The following is an 18,788-nucleotide window of genomic DNA, read 5'->3' as shown; positions in this document are numbered from 1 at the left end:
GTACAATCAACATTATCACATTGATAAAGGAAAAGAGAAAAGGGACTTCAGCCTCGAAACCGATCACTGTATTCTACGCAGATGTTGTAAACGAAAATTGACAAGTCTTACTTCTTCGGCAACATCTAAATACACGACGTTAACTGGTATTAATAGAATACCAGTTGAAAAATCAGAAATACCGTCTAGCGAAATCAGCAAAAGTGAGACTTTTATTAAAAATAATGACAAAGGAAGTCCTATTCATATTGATGCCACTTTATTACTATTGGAAAATCTTAGAAATCTTCTAAACATTTGCACTAAATCGCATTTGGTCGACGGCAACAAGAGGTTTAATAAAATTATTGATTCTATACAAAATAAATTGTATTTAGATGAAAACAAGGATTCTTCGTGCGTGAGTGTTTCAGGAAAAGAAAGTAGAGACTTAGAATTAAAAGGTGATCAAACCAGTACTACATGTTCGGGTATTTGCCCAGTCTGTCAAAAGAAACGAAGATATGTGTCCTCTACACAATTTAAGAGGATACACAAACGGTACTCATGCCACAATCCAAAGAAACGACGTAATCCAATTAAAGTCATATCCACTTTGAGTGTCCCAAGGAATTTGTGGAAAGCTGGCAAAACTGATGTCAATGATCTTACTTTAAGAAAATTGCAAATGTTGAACGAGACATCTGCAGACTCTGAAGATGTGACCATGAAGCCGAACGAAATTTTGTTTGATGCAAAATCTAACGAACCGCAATGCTATGATCCATCTCGAAACCACAGTGTCACAAAAAATAATGTTAATATGGTTACACTGTTTCCTAAGTTATTTTACAAAAGTTCCGCTCACACTAGAGAGTTTGATGAATTACCTAGCCTAGTCAGAACAATGTATATTGGTAATCCAGAAAACAGGGCAAATACGGAAGCAAATTTTATAATTGAAAGTAAAAAAGAAGTATTTACTTTGACAGACTCTACACCCTTTCACAAAACAAGACCTGTTACCATATTGACTACACAAAGTATCAGAACAACATTAGAAAAGAAAGCAAGCTCACATGCCATGGTCTCTAAAAATGATCACACACGCATTCAAAAATCGATTGGAAAACATTCACCAAATACACTTAAAAATAAAGTTCCTGTCGTTGCTACACTTTTACATTCTAACGATTTTGTAGTTTCAAAAAATATTATTACTAGCTCAACATCCGATAAGCAAAATCCAAGACGTGTTACCATTAAGCTTAATTCAAACCGATATAGAAATAAAAGGAAAAGACGACGTAAAAAGTATATTTATAACATGAGCAAGAAACAATTTTCTCGATGGCATTCTAGTGATAAAAAAATTAAAAACTCTTCTCATATAGACTTTGTAGGATGCTTAGAAAATACAATAAAATATTTTTTTGAACACAGTAGAAGTAAAAATATACAATTTGATGTTAATGTTAATTTGTACCCTTTTACGGATGACGACAATAAGAAAAGATTATTAAGTATAAATAAAGATAATACGATTTCTAAAGACCTCTTTATTGAAAATGTCAAATCTAATAATGAGAAAATTGAACAATATGCTAATAAGATTCCTTCAATTGACAAGGTTGAAAATAAGGCGAATTGTTCTCCAAAATGTGCAAATAGTAATAAAATTCATTCGGATAGTAACATGAAGTTAGGAAATAACTACATAACATCGCGAGATATTTTAGAACTCAAAACAATGGTTAAAAATATATCACAAATTACCGAGAAGTTATACCATCAGCATTTACAAAGTAAAGTAGGTTCTTTCAAAGACAGTCGAAGCTATACTATAACCAAAAGCAAATCACTAGCTATACCTAAAAATATAAGTAATAATACTAATATGCTAGCCAACCCAAGTTATGCCATCAAAGATAAATTAAATACCAATTTTGTTCAAAATAATACTGTTTCTGACAAAATATTAGTTCCTAGTTCTGGAGAAGTCGTAAAACAGTCTTTAGCTGATGAAAGTTGTACGAAAATTAATGAAACATATAAAGTAAGACAAACACCAAGTTATACAAAAACAACTATTCCAATTACGCCTCCTTGTAAAGATATTTCATCAAAACCAAAACTAATTCAAACACAGTCTAAAGGAGTGCAAATCACAACTACAGCTTTTGATAAAATTGGTAATATTTCTAGCTTAAAACATAACAAAGAACCTATAAAGACAGATGAAAATCAAAAGATAAGCAAAAGTGATTCGTATGTTATTATAGAAAGTGAATCAGTACTTAAAGTTACAGATATGACAATGGCCATGTCCAATGCGCAGAAGGAAGTAAACTCGCAAATGCTTAAACTGATCTCACATTTGGATTTAGATACGGACACTCAAAACCTTAAAGTAATTGCCATTTGTGACAATTGTTCGAAAGAAATAAAATATAATATTGATACTGAGAAAAATAAAAAGCCTAATGATAATTTAACAAAGCCAGAGTTTAGAGACACCGGGTTTTCTGCAGATCAAATAGCACTTTACTTGGAATTTGGAGATGATTATGTCGCTAGAGGTTTTCATCATATAAAAGGATACGATATTGAATTCTCAAAGCCCATTGGATGTAAAATTACGTGTTTACCAAGTTGCTGCAAATTCTTTTTGTATCTCTTCATGTTTTTAATCGTAGTAGGTGGTATAGGAGCCGTCGTTTGGTTCGTCGTATTAGGAAATTGATTATATATTAAAATTAATTGAGGCAACACTGATATTGTAGAGAGTTTTAATTTTTTTGGAAACAAACTTATATAACATTCAACTTTTATATTCTTAAATACAATTTATATGTTTTTATATAATTTTCTAGCATAATGAAACTAGGTCCCATTTACGTGTTTAGCAATACAAGTAGGTATACACAATTTCAATCTAATTATCTAAACACCCCTAAACCCTTCTTCTTAATGAACTTGGGACCGAAAAGACATTGTTTATATGTATGATGTATGTTTGTTAGTAAAGTGATTACGATACGCGATCAAATTCGATGTAATTTAAGATGTAAGTACTATTATAACATTTTTAAGTTGATGGGGCAACAAATTCACTTAAGTCGTTTTGAGATTTCACAAATTTGTAAAAATTGAACGCGTTCATGAGATCTATGTTCGCGGCGAAGAATTTGTAAAATTTTGCAAACACGGAATTAGTACACCATGTCAATAAAAGTATTATTCCCGTGGGATTTGCGATAAACGATAATATACATACATATAGTCACGTCTATATTCCTTGCGGAGTAGACGAAGCCAACAGTCTAAAAAAGACTGACTGACGGCGCATACAGCTGTATAACTTATTGATGGAATTGAAATTAAGTGGTAATGATAATATACTCATTAATTAGTATAATTTGTAAGTATTAGTCTATTCCCAAGAAGCCAAAAAACTATACTCACTTAACTCGGAGGCGATATCAAGGCTGTGTTATGAATGATCCCAAAGCTGATGATGATACAGGTAACGTAACTGCTATTCAGAATATTAAAATACTGACGAGGTCGTAGGTCGCTTCGTGTAGAAATCTGTCTAGTGCACGTCTATGTATGTATGTATGTATGAATACAAAAAGGCCCTTCGATTCTGCTTTAAAGTGAATCAGTCATTAACCGAACATATGTTTGCTCTGTGAAAAAAGATTATAAATAGTAGGTAACTATACAAGGGGAATACCTAGATGATCGCACTTGGAATTACACTTGTCCCTCCAGAAAAAACAATTGGTTGGTGTCGTATTCGCTTATTTTATTTCTAGACCCATCACATATAACTCTACTGTTATCTCAACAATAAACAATTGTTGTTTCTTTATTTACAGAAAATTATTTGTTTGGCGAATCTATAATGGACACACAGAAACCTACACCGAAAAGACTGAAGTCTGCAACAAGGTATCCCAAAAAAAAATCCGCATATGTTATTGCATTTGCGCTACATGATACTTATAATGACTTGGCGACCGCACAGCAGATGATCTGTAACAGAAAAAGCTCCAAAGATAGCGACAGTTTTAGTTCTATAGGCCTTGACGCAAATACCAGTAATAATAAATCCAACGATTTCTTAAATCAAGAACAAAATCCCGACAGTATTACAGATATAAATGTTCCTAAGGTAAATGACAACGTTTTTGTTGCCGATATACATTTAGAGATTGATAAATATCAAAAAGGAGACGTGACTGGTGACACGCTCGATCAACCACAAGTCATATACAGTGCTCCATTTAAAAGACGTAAAAGTAAAAAACAGAGAAATAACCCTAAATTGAAGAAAATGTCAAATAACAAAGGCGTACTAGATATTAGAAACATCAATTTCAAAGGAAGATGTAACAAATCTATTGCTGCAAAGAAATTACGCAATTTTTACAGTAAAGCCAGATTTAATTCTACGGCAGATAACTTAAAATTTTGTACGAATTCTACAATCAATGTTGTGTCCAGATCGAGAATACTTAAAAAAGTTTTGGCAAAAGAAAACTTACTAGACACTGATTCATTGGGTGACGGAACAGACTTTGATCAAAATGACTCGATAAGATCATCTGTTTTAACTGTTAGAGAGTACAATAGTGGTAGTCAAAACTCATTAGTTCGTAACAATAGTATGAATTTGTCAGACGATGAAAATAACCAAGAGTACAAAAGTGACCCTATTATCATTGATTCAACTATAACCCTATCCACGGATAACAGTCACGTCTATGCTACAGATGTTTTAAATCTTTCTGTTTCCGTTTCTTACAATTCAAGTAAAAATGAAAATGTTACAAATAGCATAAGTGAGGAGAGAATATCATGCGATCAGTTGACCAGTACAATGCCAATGAAGACAGAAGGCCAATCTTCTGGTACATTGATATCAACTGTCGGTAGCAGAATGTCAAATGGCGAAAATAACGACAGTTATGTCACACTTATTGGATCTGATCACGGACGAAATCAATACCCAGAGAATGATAGTGACCTTTATTTGTGTGCGGAGTCTAGTTCAACGGGCAACACAATGTTTATTCCAGATCTTGCCTCACAAAATACTGTAGAAATTATAAATAATCCAACTTTTCGTGTCATGCCTCAGGAAAAGACAATAAGCCAAAAACAAGCTCTACTGGATTCTGTAATTAATTTGGGTAAGTACTCAGACTTTGCAGAATCAAACAGCGCCCAAAATGTAAACGAAATTAATGGTGACTGTAATGAAAACAATGGTATTAACAATAACTTGAATTTTAAACACACTGGTGATCACGAATGTCCAAGTGAGAAAAAAAGTCTGACAGGTATTTTTTCGGAACCACCACTTTATACAAGCGAAAATACTGTCCAAATACAGAGAAATATTAATTTCCCCAGTGAAGATCTTATAAAAAATATTCTCAAAGACAGGGAGAGCTTGCGAAAAAAATCACGTTCTGATGAGATAAGTGTCCACCCTAGGACTATTTCAGAATTATGGGAAAGGATTGTTGTGATACTAGATCTCACTGTCAAAAGACTTGAGGATAATTTAGCAGAAAAGATCGTAACAGAATTGATGAAAACTGGGCCTGCAGTTTCAAAACTCGCCCGTCCTATACCAGATACGCAATTAGTTGAAAATAATTTATCTGCCAAACCTGTAACATTAAACAATGAAGAAATAAATTTACCTACTGATGAATCTGCACAATGTGATTTGGTAAAAAATCAAATGATCGATAATATATTACTGAAATTAAGTATTCAGAATACAAAACGGACCTTCGTTCCCAGCACGAGTAAAATACCTCTTAAAATAAAGAAGCCTAAGGTTGTAAACGATTTTCTTGAGGTATTGAAGCCACCGACTGTAGACGTTGATGTTGAGAAAGGTGATACTGTGACTTTATCAACAGAATTTGCACCTGTTGAAGAAACAGTTGAAAATAGCAGAGTAGAACGTCTGGTATCACTGTTAAATGTGCCTGTCGCTTTTGTCAGAGAAAATTTCGTAGTCATCGGTAGTGTTACAAATTTTGTTGTGGTGATGCTGTGTCTTTATGCGATATTTTTGGTGATAATGAAGCCATAGTGATGTAATTATCTCGTGAAATAATGTAAGTCCCGTTGCAAAGAAATAAAAATGCCATATTTGGAAATATTACATTTGAATTTATTTTTATGTCTTAAGCAAACAAGTTTGTATTGTAGAAAGGTTTTGTATATCAGGACTGCAATGAACTAAAAACAAACAAGTTCACTTCATTTAAATACTATTAAATTTAAATCTCCCAAATCGTTGACGTTCAGGCAATACAGGACATTTTCAGGTATGTCTTAAATCCAGACGATAATTTTATCAACAAATTGAAGGTTATGTAACTACATGAAGAGGTAAATACAGATATAGTTTGTATTAGAATTAAAATTAACTCAGGTTTCTTTAAAATTAACTCAGCCTGCTTTGCACGGGTAACATTTATGCAATTTAATACTTCATCTTGAATCACTCTTTCTATTTAAAGAACTTCATCAAAATCCGTTGTGTAGTTTTAAAGATCTAAGCATACATACTGACATAGGGACAGACGCGGGAAGCGACTGCTTTATACTATATAGTGGTAGTGATTTGTCACTTCGCCGTTAAGCAAAGAATAACAATATAAAGGTTACTTTAAATAAATAAATAGTATAAATTACAAATTTTACAAATCAATTTTGTTCAGCCAACACAAGGTGCCCAGACTTGTCCAGAGTGAAAACGGGCCGAAGTCTTCTGTTCCTGAAAGTTAATTGGTTAAATATTATCTATCATTAGATTAACAAACATACAATAAAATGGAAAGGTGAGTATGTAAATAATAGAGGCCGCCCGTAACTACATCCGCGTGGAATCAATCCCGCGGGAACTCCGGGATAAAAAGTAACCTATATGTTATTCTGGGTCTTCAGCTACCTACATACCAAATTTCATCGTAATCGTTTCAGTAGTTTTTGCGTGAAAGAGTTACAAACATCCATACTGCCATACTCACAATCTTTTTAGGCGTATTAGTAGGCTAAAGGGGCGAATCTCGTTTTTTGTACCTTTCTTAGCTAAAGATAAGAAATATCAAGTCCTTGTCCCTTACAGGGCGAGATAGGGTCAGGAAAAGACTGAAAGATCAAGCTTAGATTGATTTGATTTGCTTACCCATCGCCTATTATTTGTCTTATCTTTGATCGGCTTTTACAATCTACACCAGATTTGCCTGGATTGGGTGAGTCAGGTTTTTAACCAAGCAACCGTAATCTGACCTCCGCAACCTTTGCAGGTAACCTAACCCGTATTGGATCGATCATGGTTACACATTCAGTTGCCTGAATGTGCAGGTTTCCTCGCGATGTTTTATTTCACCGTAAAAGCATCGGTTATAGGTCTTTTCTCCGCTTTGGTGAAAACCGGTTCCAAAACGTTGCCAGCTCCTGACTTTTGGTGCTCTCTGACAGAAGGTCATCAAATGGGTTTTGCAATCAATTTAATCATTGGTACGTTCCTAAATCGTCGTATGCCGTGTGGTTCCCGGCACCAATACAACAAAGGATAGGACCACTCCATATCTATCCCATGGATGTCGTAAAAGGCGACTGAGGGATAGGCTTACAAACTTGGGATTCTTTTTTTAGGCGATGAGCTAGGAACCTGTCACTATTTGAATCTCAATTCTATCATTAAGTCAAATAGCTGAACGTGGCCTATCAGTCTTGTCAAGACTGTTGGCTCTGTCTAACACACGAAGTATATACATGTGACCATATACATATGTATGTTCCTAAATTGATTGCAGAAAACCCTTTGATGTTTTAATTCCGGACAGTATGTCCAGTTGCGAATATGTCCACTTGCTATGGAGGGCATACTCGTGTGATTGCGTATTTATGATCCATTGTCTGACGTCTGACACAGATGAATTTTAATTTCCTTATTCAGTTCGACCTATTTTATATTGCAAACGCAATTTCTAGAGTATACTATTGTGTTGATAAAGTGCCGTGTGGTTCCCGGCACCAATACAAAAAAGTAAAGGACCACACCATCTCTTTCCCATGGATGTCGTAAAAGGCAATTGAGGGATAGGCTTACAAACTTGGGATTCTTCTTTTAGGCGATGGGCTAGCAACCTGTCACTATTTGAATCTCAATTCTATCATTAAGCCAAATAGCTGAACGTGGCCATTCAATATTTTCAAGACTGTTGGCTCTGTCTACCCCGCAAGGGATATAGACGTGACCGTATGTATGTATGTACTAAATTAACGAGCTTGCGTGAAGGGACTGTGGATCAAGTAGAAAAATGAAGTCTTCTAACAGGGAATTAATTGGATGTGAAACCATATTGCGATATGACTTAGGTTCCCCTGCAAAGATTCAGGTCAGATGTTGAGTCAGGTCGATTCGTGTAAAAACCTGACTTGCACACTAAGGTCAGGACTTTGACTCCTAAAACAACCATTCCATCTATTTTATTTGTAGTGATTGTAAGGATAGAAATTTCCCATGGATATCGTAAACGATAACTAAAGGATAAGCTTATAAATTTGGAATTCCTTTTGTACACGTTGGCCTGACACTTTCGGTCTTTTGACTTTTGACAGTTTTTTTACATACATACTATAATCACGTCTATATCCTTTGCGGGGTAGACAGAGCCAACAGTCTTTTCAAGACTGATAGTCCACGTTCAGCTATTTCGCTTTATGATGGAATTCATTTGAATTTCAGTTTTTTCACTGTGGGCTCTAATCCACCCCGCAAGGGATATAGACGTGACTGGATGCATGCAGTAAGTACTCTTTGTCTCACCTTAGTTTGGCGCTCTTTCTCCTTCCACCTGGGTTCGCCACAGCGGTTGCTTCAGCTACCACGGGGCCGTCCGCCGTTGTGGCCTGACAAAACAAAATTAATTTTATATCCCTTGCGGGGTAGACAGAGCCAACAGTCTTGAAAAGACTGAATGGCCACGTTCAGCTATTTGGCTTAATGATAGAATTGAGATTCAAATAGTGACAGGTTGCTAGCCCATCGCCTAAAAAAAATAATCCCAAGTTTCTAAGCCTACCTATCCCTTAGTTTTCTTTTACGACATCCGTGGGAAAGAAATGGAGAGGTCCTATTCTTTTTTTGTATTGGTGCTGGGAACCACAAGGCAATGGATGAATGAAAAAAAGCAATCCGACAATGAGTAAACAATGAGATAAAATATAAGCTACTTTATAAGTTTTAAGAGTTATGAATGTGGATGAAGCGAAGGAAGTATGCAGAGATCGTGGCAAGTGGAAAGAGGTAGTCTCTGCCTCCCCCTCCGGGAAAGAGGCGTGATTTTATGTATGTAGATATGTATGTAAGTAAGGATTTTTAATGGTGTATAAAAGTTAAAATTAAGTCTTCAAAACTTCATTACCTCAAATGAGGCTTCCGTAGTAGTTTGATACCCCGGGTTTGCCTGCGCTCTCGGGAGTGGCACTCCGTACTGCACACGTGGTTGAGTTCTAGAAGAAACATAACAGAATAGAATAGAAATAAAGAAGAATAGTTTTATTTTCAAAATTGGATACAAGGTATCACTCATTGACGTCACATCACTAATCTAATTATAACTACTACCGCTTCCGAAGCGCATGTGTAGAAGAAGCGGCGCAACAAACTACACTGCAGCATTTTCATCGGACGTCAATTTACAAATGTAGATCTCTTAAATCTAAATCGTGGACGAATGCACGCACATTGACTACATTAAAAAACATGAATGAATGTAGAACTAACTAACTAACAAGTTATTGAAATCAGGAGTTTGTAAGTAAGTAAGTAAAATATTTTACCACATATGATCACGTCTTTATCCCTAATCGAGTAGACAGAGCCTTTCAGTCTCACGAAGACTGAAAGACCACGTTCAAATGTACGGCTTAAAGATTGAATTGAGATTAAAAAAGCGATAACTTGCCAGCCCATCGCTTAAACGACCTGTTAGTTATCCTTATTTGCCTTTCCCTTAGTCGCTTTAACGACATCCATGGGAAAGAGATGGATTGGTCATAGTCTTAAGTACCGGGAACCACACAGCACTTGAATCCTGTTAGTTATCCTTATTAGCCTTTTCTTTAGTCGCTTTTACGACATCCATGGAAAAGAGATGGAGCGGGCATAAAGTGCTGGGAATAACACAGCACTTCGATTTACAAAATACATTTACAAATAACCACGTAACATTGAAAGTCACGAATAAATTAATGCTAATTACATGACAAGGACGAGCATTACCATAGCATCGCTTGCGAAAGGATCCAGGTTCGATTCATATTCATTAGGAGCATAAATAAATACATTTTCCTCAAGATCCCGATCATTTTGCGAGGTTCCCAAAATATTAATGTGATTTTCAATCGTTAACAATTCTTTAACATACCTACATACATATGTCTATATCGCTTGCGGGGTAGACAGAGCCAACTGTCTTGAAAAGACTAAATGGCCACGTTCAACTATTTGGCCTAATGATAGAATTGAGATTTCAAATAGTGACAGGTTGCTAACCCATCGCCTAAAAGAAGAATCCCAAGTTTGTAAGCCTATCCCTTAGTCGCCTTTTACGACATCCATGGGAAAGAGATGGAGAGGTCCTATTCTTTTTTGAACCACACGGCACAATTCTTTAAAAAGCCAATAAATTGGGAATCCTTCTGGAATATTAGCTAGAAACATCACTATTTGAATCTCAATTCCATCATTGAGCCATAATACAGCTGAAAGTGGCCTGTCTGCCCTGCATGGGATATTAACAGACTATAACATATATTCATGTATGTCACCAAATCTGATGATCAAGTCAAAAGGTACCCTGATAAATGTAGATGAGAGGATAAACATTATACAGGGATGGCTAATGTATATTTGTAGTAATAATCTGCCAATGCAATGAAAGGAACTCTTTATATTGTATGTAAGTTATGGGAAGAAAAAACGAAAATCAAAATACCAAAACAATAATAGTGTATAACAAAATTTCTCGTTGATTGCTCCAACATTTATCTAATACATACATACATACATATAGTCACGTCTATAGCCCTTGCGGGGCAAACAGAGCCAACAGTTTTAAAAAGACTGAAATGCCACGTTCAGCTGTTGGCTTGATGATAGAATTGAGATTCAAATAGTGAGAGGTCGCTAGCCCATCGCCTAAAAAATAATCCCAAGTTTATAATCATATTATTAATCTAATAATATGATTCAAATATTCTTTAAGCCTAAAAATCTATCAAATATTTACGGATTTCACGGCTACGAATGCCTGAAGTGAAAATTCTTGAAATTTCTTCGGATTAATTGAGATAATCGCAGATAAGCATAGAATCGCAGATTTTATGTATGTAAGCATAGAATGGGTATTAGCTGTAAAAGAATGATTCGTTAATTAACCAAAAGAAAAGGCCTACAAATTATTGTATTCCATCATGAAGTCATCCAGATAAACGTCGCCTTTAAGTTTTACTACTGCCTCTATTTGCAGACGTGAATACGTAAATGTGAAAATTTACCTTGTTCCAAACGCCGTCGCCACCGCTGTAGCAGTAGCTTGGTTTCCATCATCAGCCTCTTCTTTTTCTTCTTGTTCGACCCCGTTGCCTTGTTGGTTTAAATCCAGTCCACTTTGAAGGAACCCGTCTTGTGCCTGCTGCTGTTGGCCAAACTCTGCTCGCTGTAATTGTGGTTGAAATCCGTTCTGATATTGAAGTAAATCTTGATTGGGGTAGAACTGAGTTTGAGGATATACATTCTGTTGACCTTGAATAAGCTGTGGCTGAGGGTATTGGGGTTGATAGGACGGCTGTGGCTGGTAAGCCGGCTGGGGTTGATAAGCTGGTTGAGGTTGGTAAACAAATTGCGGCTGATTCTGGGCATCTTTTTCTTCAACCTGTTCCGTATCGGACGAAGGTTGAGGATAGTAAGGAGCTTGATTAACAGCTTGAGGCTGGAAGACTACAGGCTGTGCTTGGATTTGAGGGAAAGCTTGCACTTGAGAAACTTGGGGTTGAATCAAAGGCTGATATTGATTCACTGGTGCAATGAACGGTTGCTGATTCAAAGGCTGAACTGGAGCTGCGTATTCTTGCTGATTTCTAGCTATAAACGCTGGATCTGGATATACAGCTTGCTGTTGTTGTTCGAAAGCTTGTCTTTGAGCTAACACTGAAGGCAAAGCAGCAAAATGAGTTTGAGCATCATAACCTGCCACTTGTTTCTCAGAAGATTGAGGTTGAACTATCAATGGCGCTCTTAACTGACTAATTTGGAATGGTACAAACTGGGGTTGTAATTGCAACTGAGCTAGTGAACTCAAGTAAAATTCACCAGGATATTCTTGCAAATTCTGTTTTGATACTTCTACTGTTACTTTTGCATTCTTTGAGTCATCATCAAGAGTTTCTCCTTCGTTTAAGTCGATAGTTTCTGTTGTTGAAGTGATTGTTCTATCTTCATCAGATCTTTGGGTTGTAGAAGTTTCGGGCCGAGGTGTAGTCCGTCCAAATTGTCTGGGAGCTACTGGGTTAGGCCTGTCATTGTTGGCTTGAGCTTCCAATTGTCTTTGCCTTTCGTATTCTCTATATTTCTCCTGTTGTTGTTGATACTAAAAAAAGAAAAGGGATGAGCGTCAGAGTGCAGTATTTCTTTTTTAATACGGCAAATAAACGTGAAAATAAAAAAATTGTGTAATACAATATATGTAATCTTTTGTACAAAGTTTGAAATTCCCGAAGCAGATTGATGTTTGGCAAACAGCCGACTGTTAGGGCTTTGCCAAACCTTTTTAAAACACGTTTATTTCTACTGACAACATCATCACATGATTTATAAGTAGCTGTTGAGAATGCAATCAGAAATTCGTGATGGAAAGATAAATAAAAAGCAAAACAAGTTTAAGCACTTGGCATAAAAAGTCGTCTAAATCATCGCAAATCATTTGTATCTAGATCATCACTAAAGCAGGAATAACTAAGATCTTGACACAGCACAGAGAAACAATTTGAATACACTTAAAGATGTTCAACCTGTTGTTGCCTGTAACTATCATCCAAATTCTTCAGATCCCTCTGCAGAGCTGGTCCCACATACTGCTGTCCATTGATTGGAGACGGCTGGAAGATGGGCAGTTGCTCCTGGGTGGGCAAACCCTGGACGGAGACGTCGTCCTCTTCAGGTGGGCCGTACGCATTGTCGGGGGTTGAGGGCCTGCGAGGGTCCACGGGTGGGAGGTACTGCTGTTGCTGGGTGTTCTGAAAGAAAATCGAATATTTTATTGCCCGTTAGAAAAGTATATCGATTATTGATCCCATTCATGAAAGAATTTACTCTATCTCAGTCATTTTTATCATTCCCAGAGCGTCGGTGGTCGAATTGGTAAGATGCCTGTTTAAAATGCGAGTGGCACAAAAAGGCATAGGTTCGAATCCCACCATGGCCAATGACTATTTTCTAAGTTATATACATTAGTTTTAATAGTTACCGATGCTCTTAGGGTGAGGGAAAATATCGTGGGAAAACCTGCACATAGGCAAATTGATGTGTAACCATGATCGATCCAATACGGTTTAGGTTCCCCTGCAATGGTTGCGACAAGAAAACCTGAGTCACCCAATCCAGGATCCATGGTCAAAGGCTTACCCCGGGCTACTCTCCAGTATGGTGAGGATGCAACCAGGACTATAGGAAGAAGAAGAGTCTATGGTCACAGAACTCGACGGCCACATTCAGTTGGATGGCTTATAGATGGAATTGAGAACCAGATAGTGGTAAGTTGCTAGCAAATCGCCAAAAAGAAGAATGACGTTCCCGAGTTTGTTTCTGTGGCAGATCTGCTGGGTACCCGCTTGGATACACCCTAACCCCTCACGGAGTAGTCAGAGACAATAGTCACTATATAGACGCGAAAGCCATCCTTATCTAGATGACCTTATTATGGATTTAGATTAGTAACAGGTAGCTAGCCCATCGCCTAAAAGAAGAATGACGTTCCCGAGTTTGTATCTGTGGCAGATCTGCTGGGTACCCGCTTACACCCTCATCCCTAACGGAGTAGACAGAGACAATAGTCACTATATAGACGCGAAAGCCATCCTTATCTAGATGACCTTACAATGGATTTAGATTAGTAACAGGTAGCTAGCCCGTCGCCTAAAAGAAGAATGAACCTACCTGAGTTTGTTTCTGAGGTAACTCAAAAGCAGGTCCGCTAGGTCGGAACCCACTCGGGGGGTAAGGCGCCTCCGCCACCACGCCCAAGATCAGGGGAAGAACAGCTATCAAAACCTGCAAATGGACAGAATATTTAATCAATTCAAAAATTAACATATAATCACGTTTCTATCCTATACGGAGTAAACAGAGCCAACAGTCTTGAAAAGACTGGTTTCCTACATCACAGAACTATTTGTGACAATGTCTGAAAATCAGTATATTAATCTAGAATAGTTACCACCCGCAACGAATCTCCAATATACTGAATCCAAAAGGTTTATTAATGCTAACGTGTAACCATTATCCAAATTTGTCGGGTTTCTCTTATTATTTCTAAAGCCCGCTCCACATTCCCGCGAGATTCTCGCGGGAAAACTACGAGAAGCGTGAGTGTGGATCAGGTTCACACATTCTTCTCGCCTTCTCGTCGTGATGTCCCGTTTTTGGCGGTTTTCTGGCACGAGACAATGGCGCGAGTACAGATTTGCATTATGCATGTGGTAGTCATCATGATTTGAAAAGGATTAATATGTATGTAATCTTCACTAAGTATATTGATTTTTATATATTTTGTGTATTGTTATTTCCGATACCGATGTTTATTGTTATATGTAAAGATATTAAGTATACTAGATATTAGTCCTTTTTTTCCTTTAGTCGCTCCTTACGACATCACATTTGCCGAATACCCACTGGAATTTTTTTGTAAATCCATTGGACAGATCTTCACTAAATCCACAGGTCACACACAAAACACGAAACATCACATGAGCGGGATAGACAGAGCCTCTTTAAAAACAAGACTAAGGCAACGTTCAGATGGATGGCGTAATGATGGAATTGAGATTACAGATAGTGACAAGTTTCTAAAAATGGAATCACAAAACAATAACACAAAAAACGTGTAATCACCTTCATTTTCGAACACTTTCGTTTGTACGTCTGCGCGTGCGCCGGGGTTTTATAGACAATTGTACGTATATTTATCATTCAAGACGCATGCAAAATCGACCTTACCAATGACGTAAAATCAAGCGACTATAGATGTATAGCCGAGCTAGATTTTCAAAATATAAAATTTGTCTGCCAAAGTTTTGACAGTTGATTTTTTAAAAAGTGAAAGGGTGAAGAAAGAAAACGCGAAATCAGCGCACTCCTTCTTTCGATTCAGCAAGGATTACAGGAAAGTTAAGCCATGAATTGATGGTGGTAAAAGGTAGGTACAATATAAATTCTCTTTTGCACAGAACTCTTTGCTATTGGACAACTCCCAAGGAATATAATACATTCTTTAAGTACTAATGAATAAAATAATACGTATCTTGATCAAATTAAGGACGTCCTGGTAAAGGGTCAGGTCAAGAGTACCCGAAACCGCCGAGCTTGCATGAAGAGAGTTATGAATGTGGATGAAGCGAAGGACGTGTGCAGAGATCGTGGCAAGTGAAAAGAGGCAATCTCTGCCTACCCCTCCGGGAAAGAAGCGTGATTTTATGTATGTATATATGTAATGAATGAAACCACATATGGTAAACCAAGCTCTAAAATTGTGTAGTTTAAAATGAATCCGCGCTAAAAATTACATGTTGGGCGCCACTGTGACGTGTTAGGTTAGGTTATTGAGAGACAATATAAAGATTTAAGGGATAACAACCATATTTTAATACCAAAATTCAAATTCAAATTCAAAATTTTCATTCACTATTATAGGATACTTCATATCGCTTAATAATTGTCAAAACGTTTGGTTGACGTCAAATAAATTTCTTAAAACTAAGTTTACTGCCGCTTCCAAGGCGTCAGTGCCGAAGAAGCGGTAACAAACTGCACTGCAGCATTTTCTTCAACATCTTCACATATACCCTGAATATAATACAATAACAATAATTAATTCAAACATATTTATTACAATCATTACGAGAACGTGGTCTGTTCTTTATATATTCCATGACAACATCAGTGCCTATAGCCACCCCAAAAATTCAAATCAGTCCTTATTTCAATAGAAATAGAAACTATAAATATTGACAATAGTTGTAAGTTAACTTTGTCGGTGTTACGGTCCAAAAAGGTTTTTACTGACGCGATGGCAAATCTACTGTTCTTAAGGTCTATAAATGACCCTTTAGTTATTTGAGGCACGTTCAAATGGCACCAAAGTGTCTGTTACGTTCTCATTTCGACAAAATTAATTAAAATGCCAAATAGTATTGTAAACATGCCCTTATTATGTCGGCTTCTAGGCAAAAAGTTGCGCGCCAAATAGTTGCATTCTGTTTAAAAAACATACTCATAGGTTTTTACAAGATAGAAGGTCTTGTAAAGATATAAAATTATACTTTTTGCTTGTTTGGTACCTGTTTCTCAAATACCTAATTGAGATGTTCTACAGGCAGTTACTACAGTGGTTCCTGGCACCAATATAAAAAACAATGGGGGCACTCCATCTCGTTCCCATGGATGTCGTAAAAGGTGACTAAGGGATATGCTTATAAACTTGGGATTCTTCTTTTAGGCGACGGGCTAGCAACCTGTCACTATTGGAATTTCAATTCTATCATTAAGCCAAATAGCTCAATGTGGCCTATCATTCTTTTGAGAGTTTTTATTGTTCTTTATCTTTTCGCGGCACAAAAATAATATATCTATTATTAAAATGTTACGTGTAATGTAACGTAGTAATACATTGTGTTCTATGATATCGGTGCTAGAAAGTAAGTCCACCAGGAACCTCCAGCCAGCTCCACCATGACCTCATCATGTTAATCTGAATGCCCTTTAAATAAAATTAAGTATAGATAATGCCACACTCAAGTATCTTTACACTAGCTGTGCCCGCGACTTCGTCCATGTTGAGTTATTTTGGGCATCATTGAAGCCCTCAAGGATGAATAATTTTCCCCGTTTTTTTTTCACATTTTCCATTATTTCTTCGCTCCTAATAGTTGCAGCGTGATGTTATATAGCTTAAAGCCTTCCTCGATAAATGCTCTATTCAACACAAAACTAATTTTTCAATTCGAACCTAGTTCCTGAGATTAGCGCGTTAAAACAAACAAACTCTTCAGCTTTATAATATTAGTATAGAAACTTATTTAGTTCACTCAATCACTAATAATTCGAAGAGATTTGTTACATTCAGCTGCCTTACCCACTGTTACAAAACCTTACAATTACCTTTTCTAGGAAACTTGGATAGCTTCCAACGGGTATTGTGAATATCATAATGCAATTCTGATGTAACTTATGACTGGACGTTTATATAGTTTTAAAATGAATATACGGATAAAAGAATGAGTGAGTGTCATAAAAATCATAGATGTTGTAAAAGGCGACTAAGGGATAGGCTAAAAAACTTGGGATTCATCTTTTAGGCGATGGGCTAGCATGTCACTATTTGAATCTCAATTCTTTCATCAAGCCAAAAAGTTGAACGTGGCCTATTAGCCAAGCCAAAAAGTTTTTCGCTGTTTTTGACTGATAACGTGGCTTGATTTAATTTATTTTTTTTTGTGACTTGTGGCGTATAGATGTCGCCACACGTGTAATGTTATATTACTATAGCTGTTGCGCCGCGACTCGATTCCGCCTAGCGAATCTAGTGAGAGTTGGATCAAAATATTTTGAAAAATACAAAATAATTTTTAATAGGTCAACATTTTCTGTACCTTTTCCTTCTATTTGTTATACGTCAGCAATTTCATTCAATTATATTTATTTATATGATTTTGTAGTAGATATATATAATTTGTAACTACTGTCAAAATAAACAAAAAATAAATTACAAGTTACACCCCCCATTACTATGATTCGGGACCATACTATGATCCGCATATCTTTAGTGTTAATTTCAAATTCACCAATAGTCATAATTAAACCGATATAGATCTAAAAGAGTTAGTCACTTGTTTACAAAGTCCTGGAGAGAAGTCTGCGCACGCGCCGGTGTCGACCTCGACGGGAATCGAATCTTAAGTGAAAATAACTTGACCCCCACTTGCTTGGCGCAAGTCATGAGCGTTGGACAATTATTAAAATGTTTATCTACATACATACATACGTCTCTATCCCTTGCGGCGTGGACAGAACCCACAGTTGAAAAGACTGAAAGGCCACGTTCAGCTGTATCGCCAAATGATAGAATTGAGATTTAACTAGTGACAGGTTTGTTAGCCCGTCGCCTACTAGAAGAATCCTAAGTTTATTAGCCTTTCTCTGAGTCACCTGTTACGACATCCATTGGAAAGATATGGAGTGGTATATAGAGATATGAAGGAAAGTGTTACATGTCTATATCCCTTCCGGGGTAGGCAGAGCCAGCAGTCTTGAAAAAACTGAAAGGCTACGTTCAGCTGTATGGCTTTATGATGGAATTGAGATGGATGACAGGTGGATTATAAATATGACAATCGCGTTTTGGTCACGGCGATTGTTACCTTTAACTTACTGAAATAAATAGTTACCTACTATACAAAAAGTCTAGTACAATCCATATTCTCTGCCT

General features: G+C 36.7%; 1 protein-coding gene across 1 annotated transcript; it reads right to left on the bottom strand.

Moving 5' to 3' along the window:
* Positions 1-6,199: 6,199 nt before the first annotated feature.
* LOC106130380 (uncharacterized) lies at positions 6,200-15,319 on the bottom strand. Its single transcript, XM_013329214.2, has 7 exons — positions 15,197-15,319; positions 14,243-14,356; positions 13,099-13,323; positions 11,587-12,677; positions 9,450-9,537; positions 8,852-8,934; positions 6,200-6,790 (listed from the first exon to the last, which is right to left on the bottom strand). The coding sequence occupies exons 1-7, from the start codon at positions 15,272-15,274 to the stop codon at positions 6,721-6,723; spliced, it is 1,749 nt and encodes a 582-aa protein (XP_013184668.2). The 5' UTR covers positions 15,275-15,319; the 3' UTR covers positions 6,200-6,720.
* Between the last annotated feature and the right edge of the window lie 3,469 nt (positions 15,320-18,788).

This window comes from Amyelois transitella, chromosome 27 (assembly GCF_032362555.1).
Source record: "Amyelois transitella isolate CPQ chromosome 27, ilAmyTran1.1, whole genome shotgun sequence".
In the NCBI taxonomy this organism is placed as follows: Eukaryota; Metazoa; Arthropoda; class Insecta; order Lepidoptera; family Pyralidae; genus Amyelois; species Amyelois transitella.
This window is presented reverse-complemented; position numbering and strand designations above follow the sequence as displayed.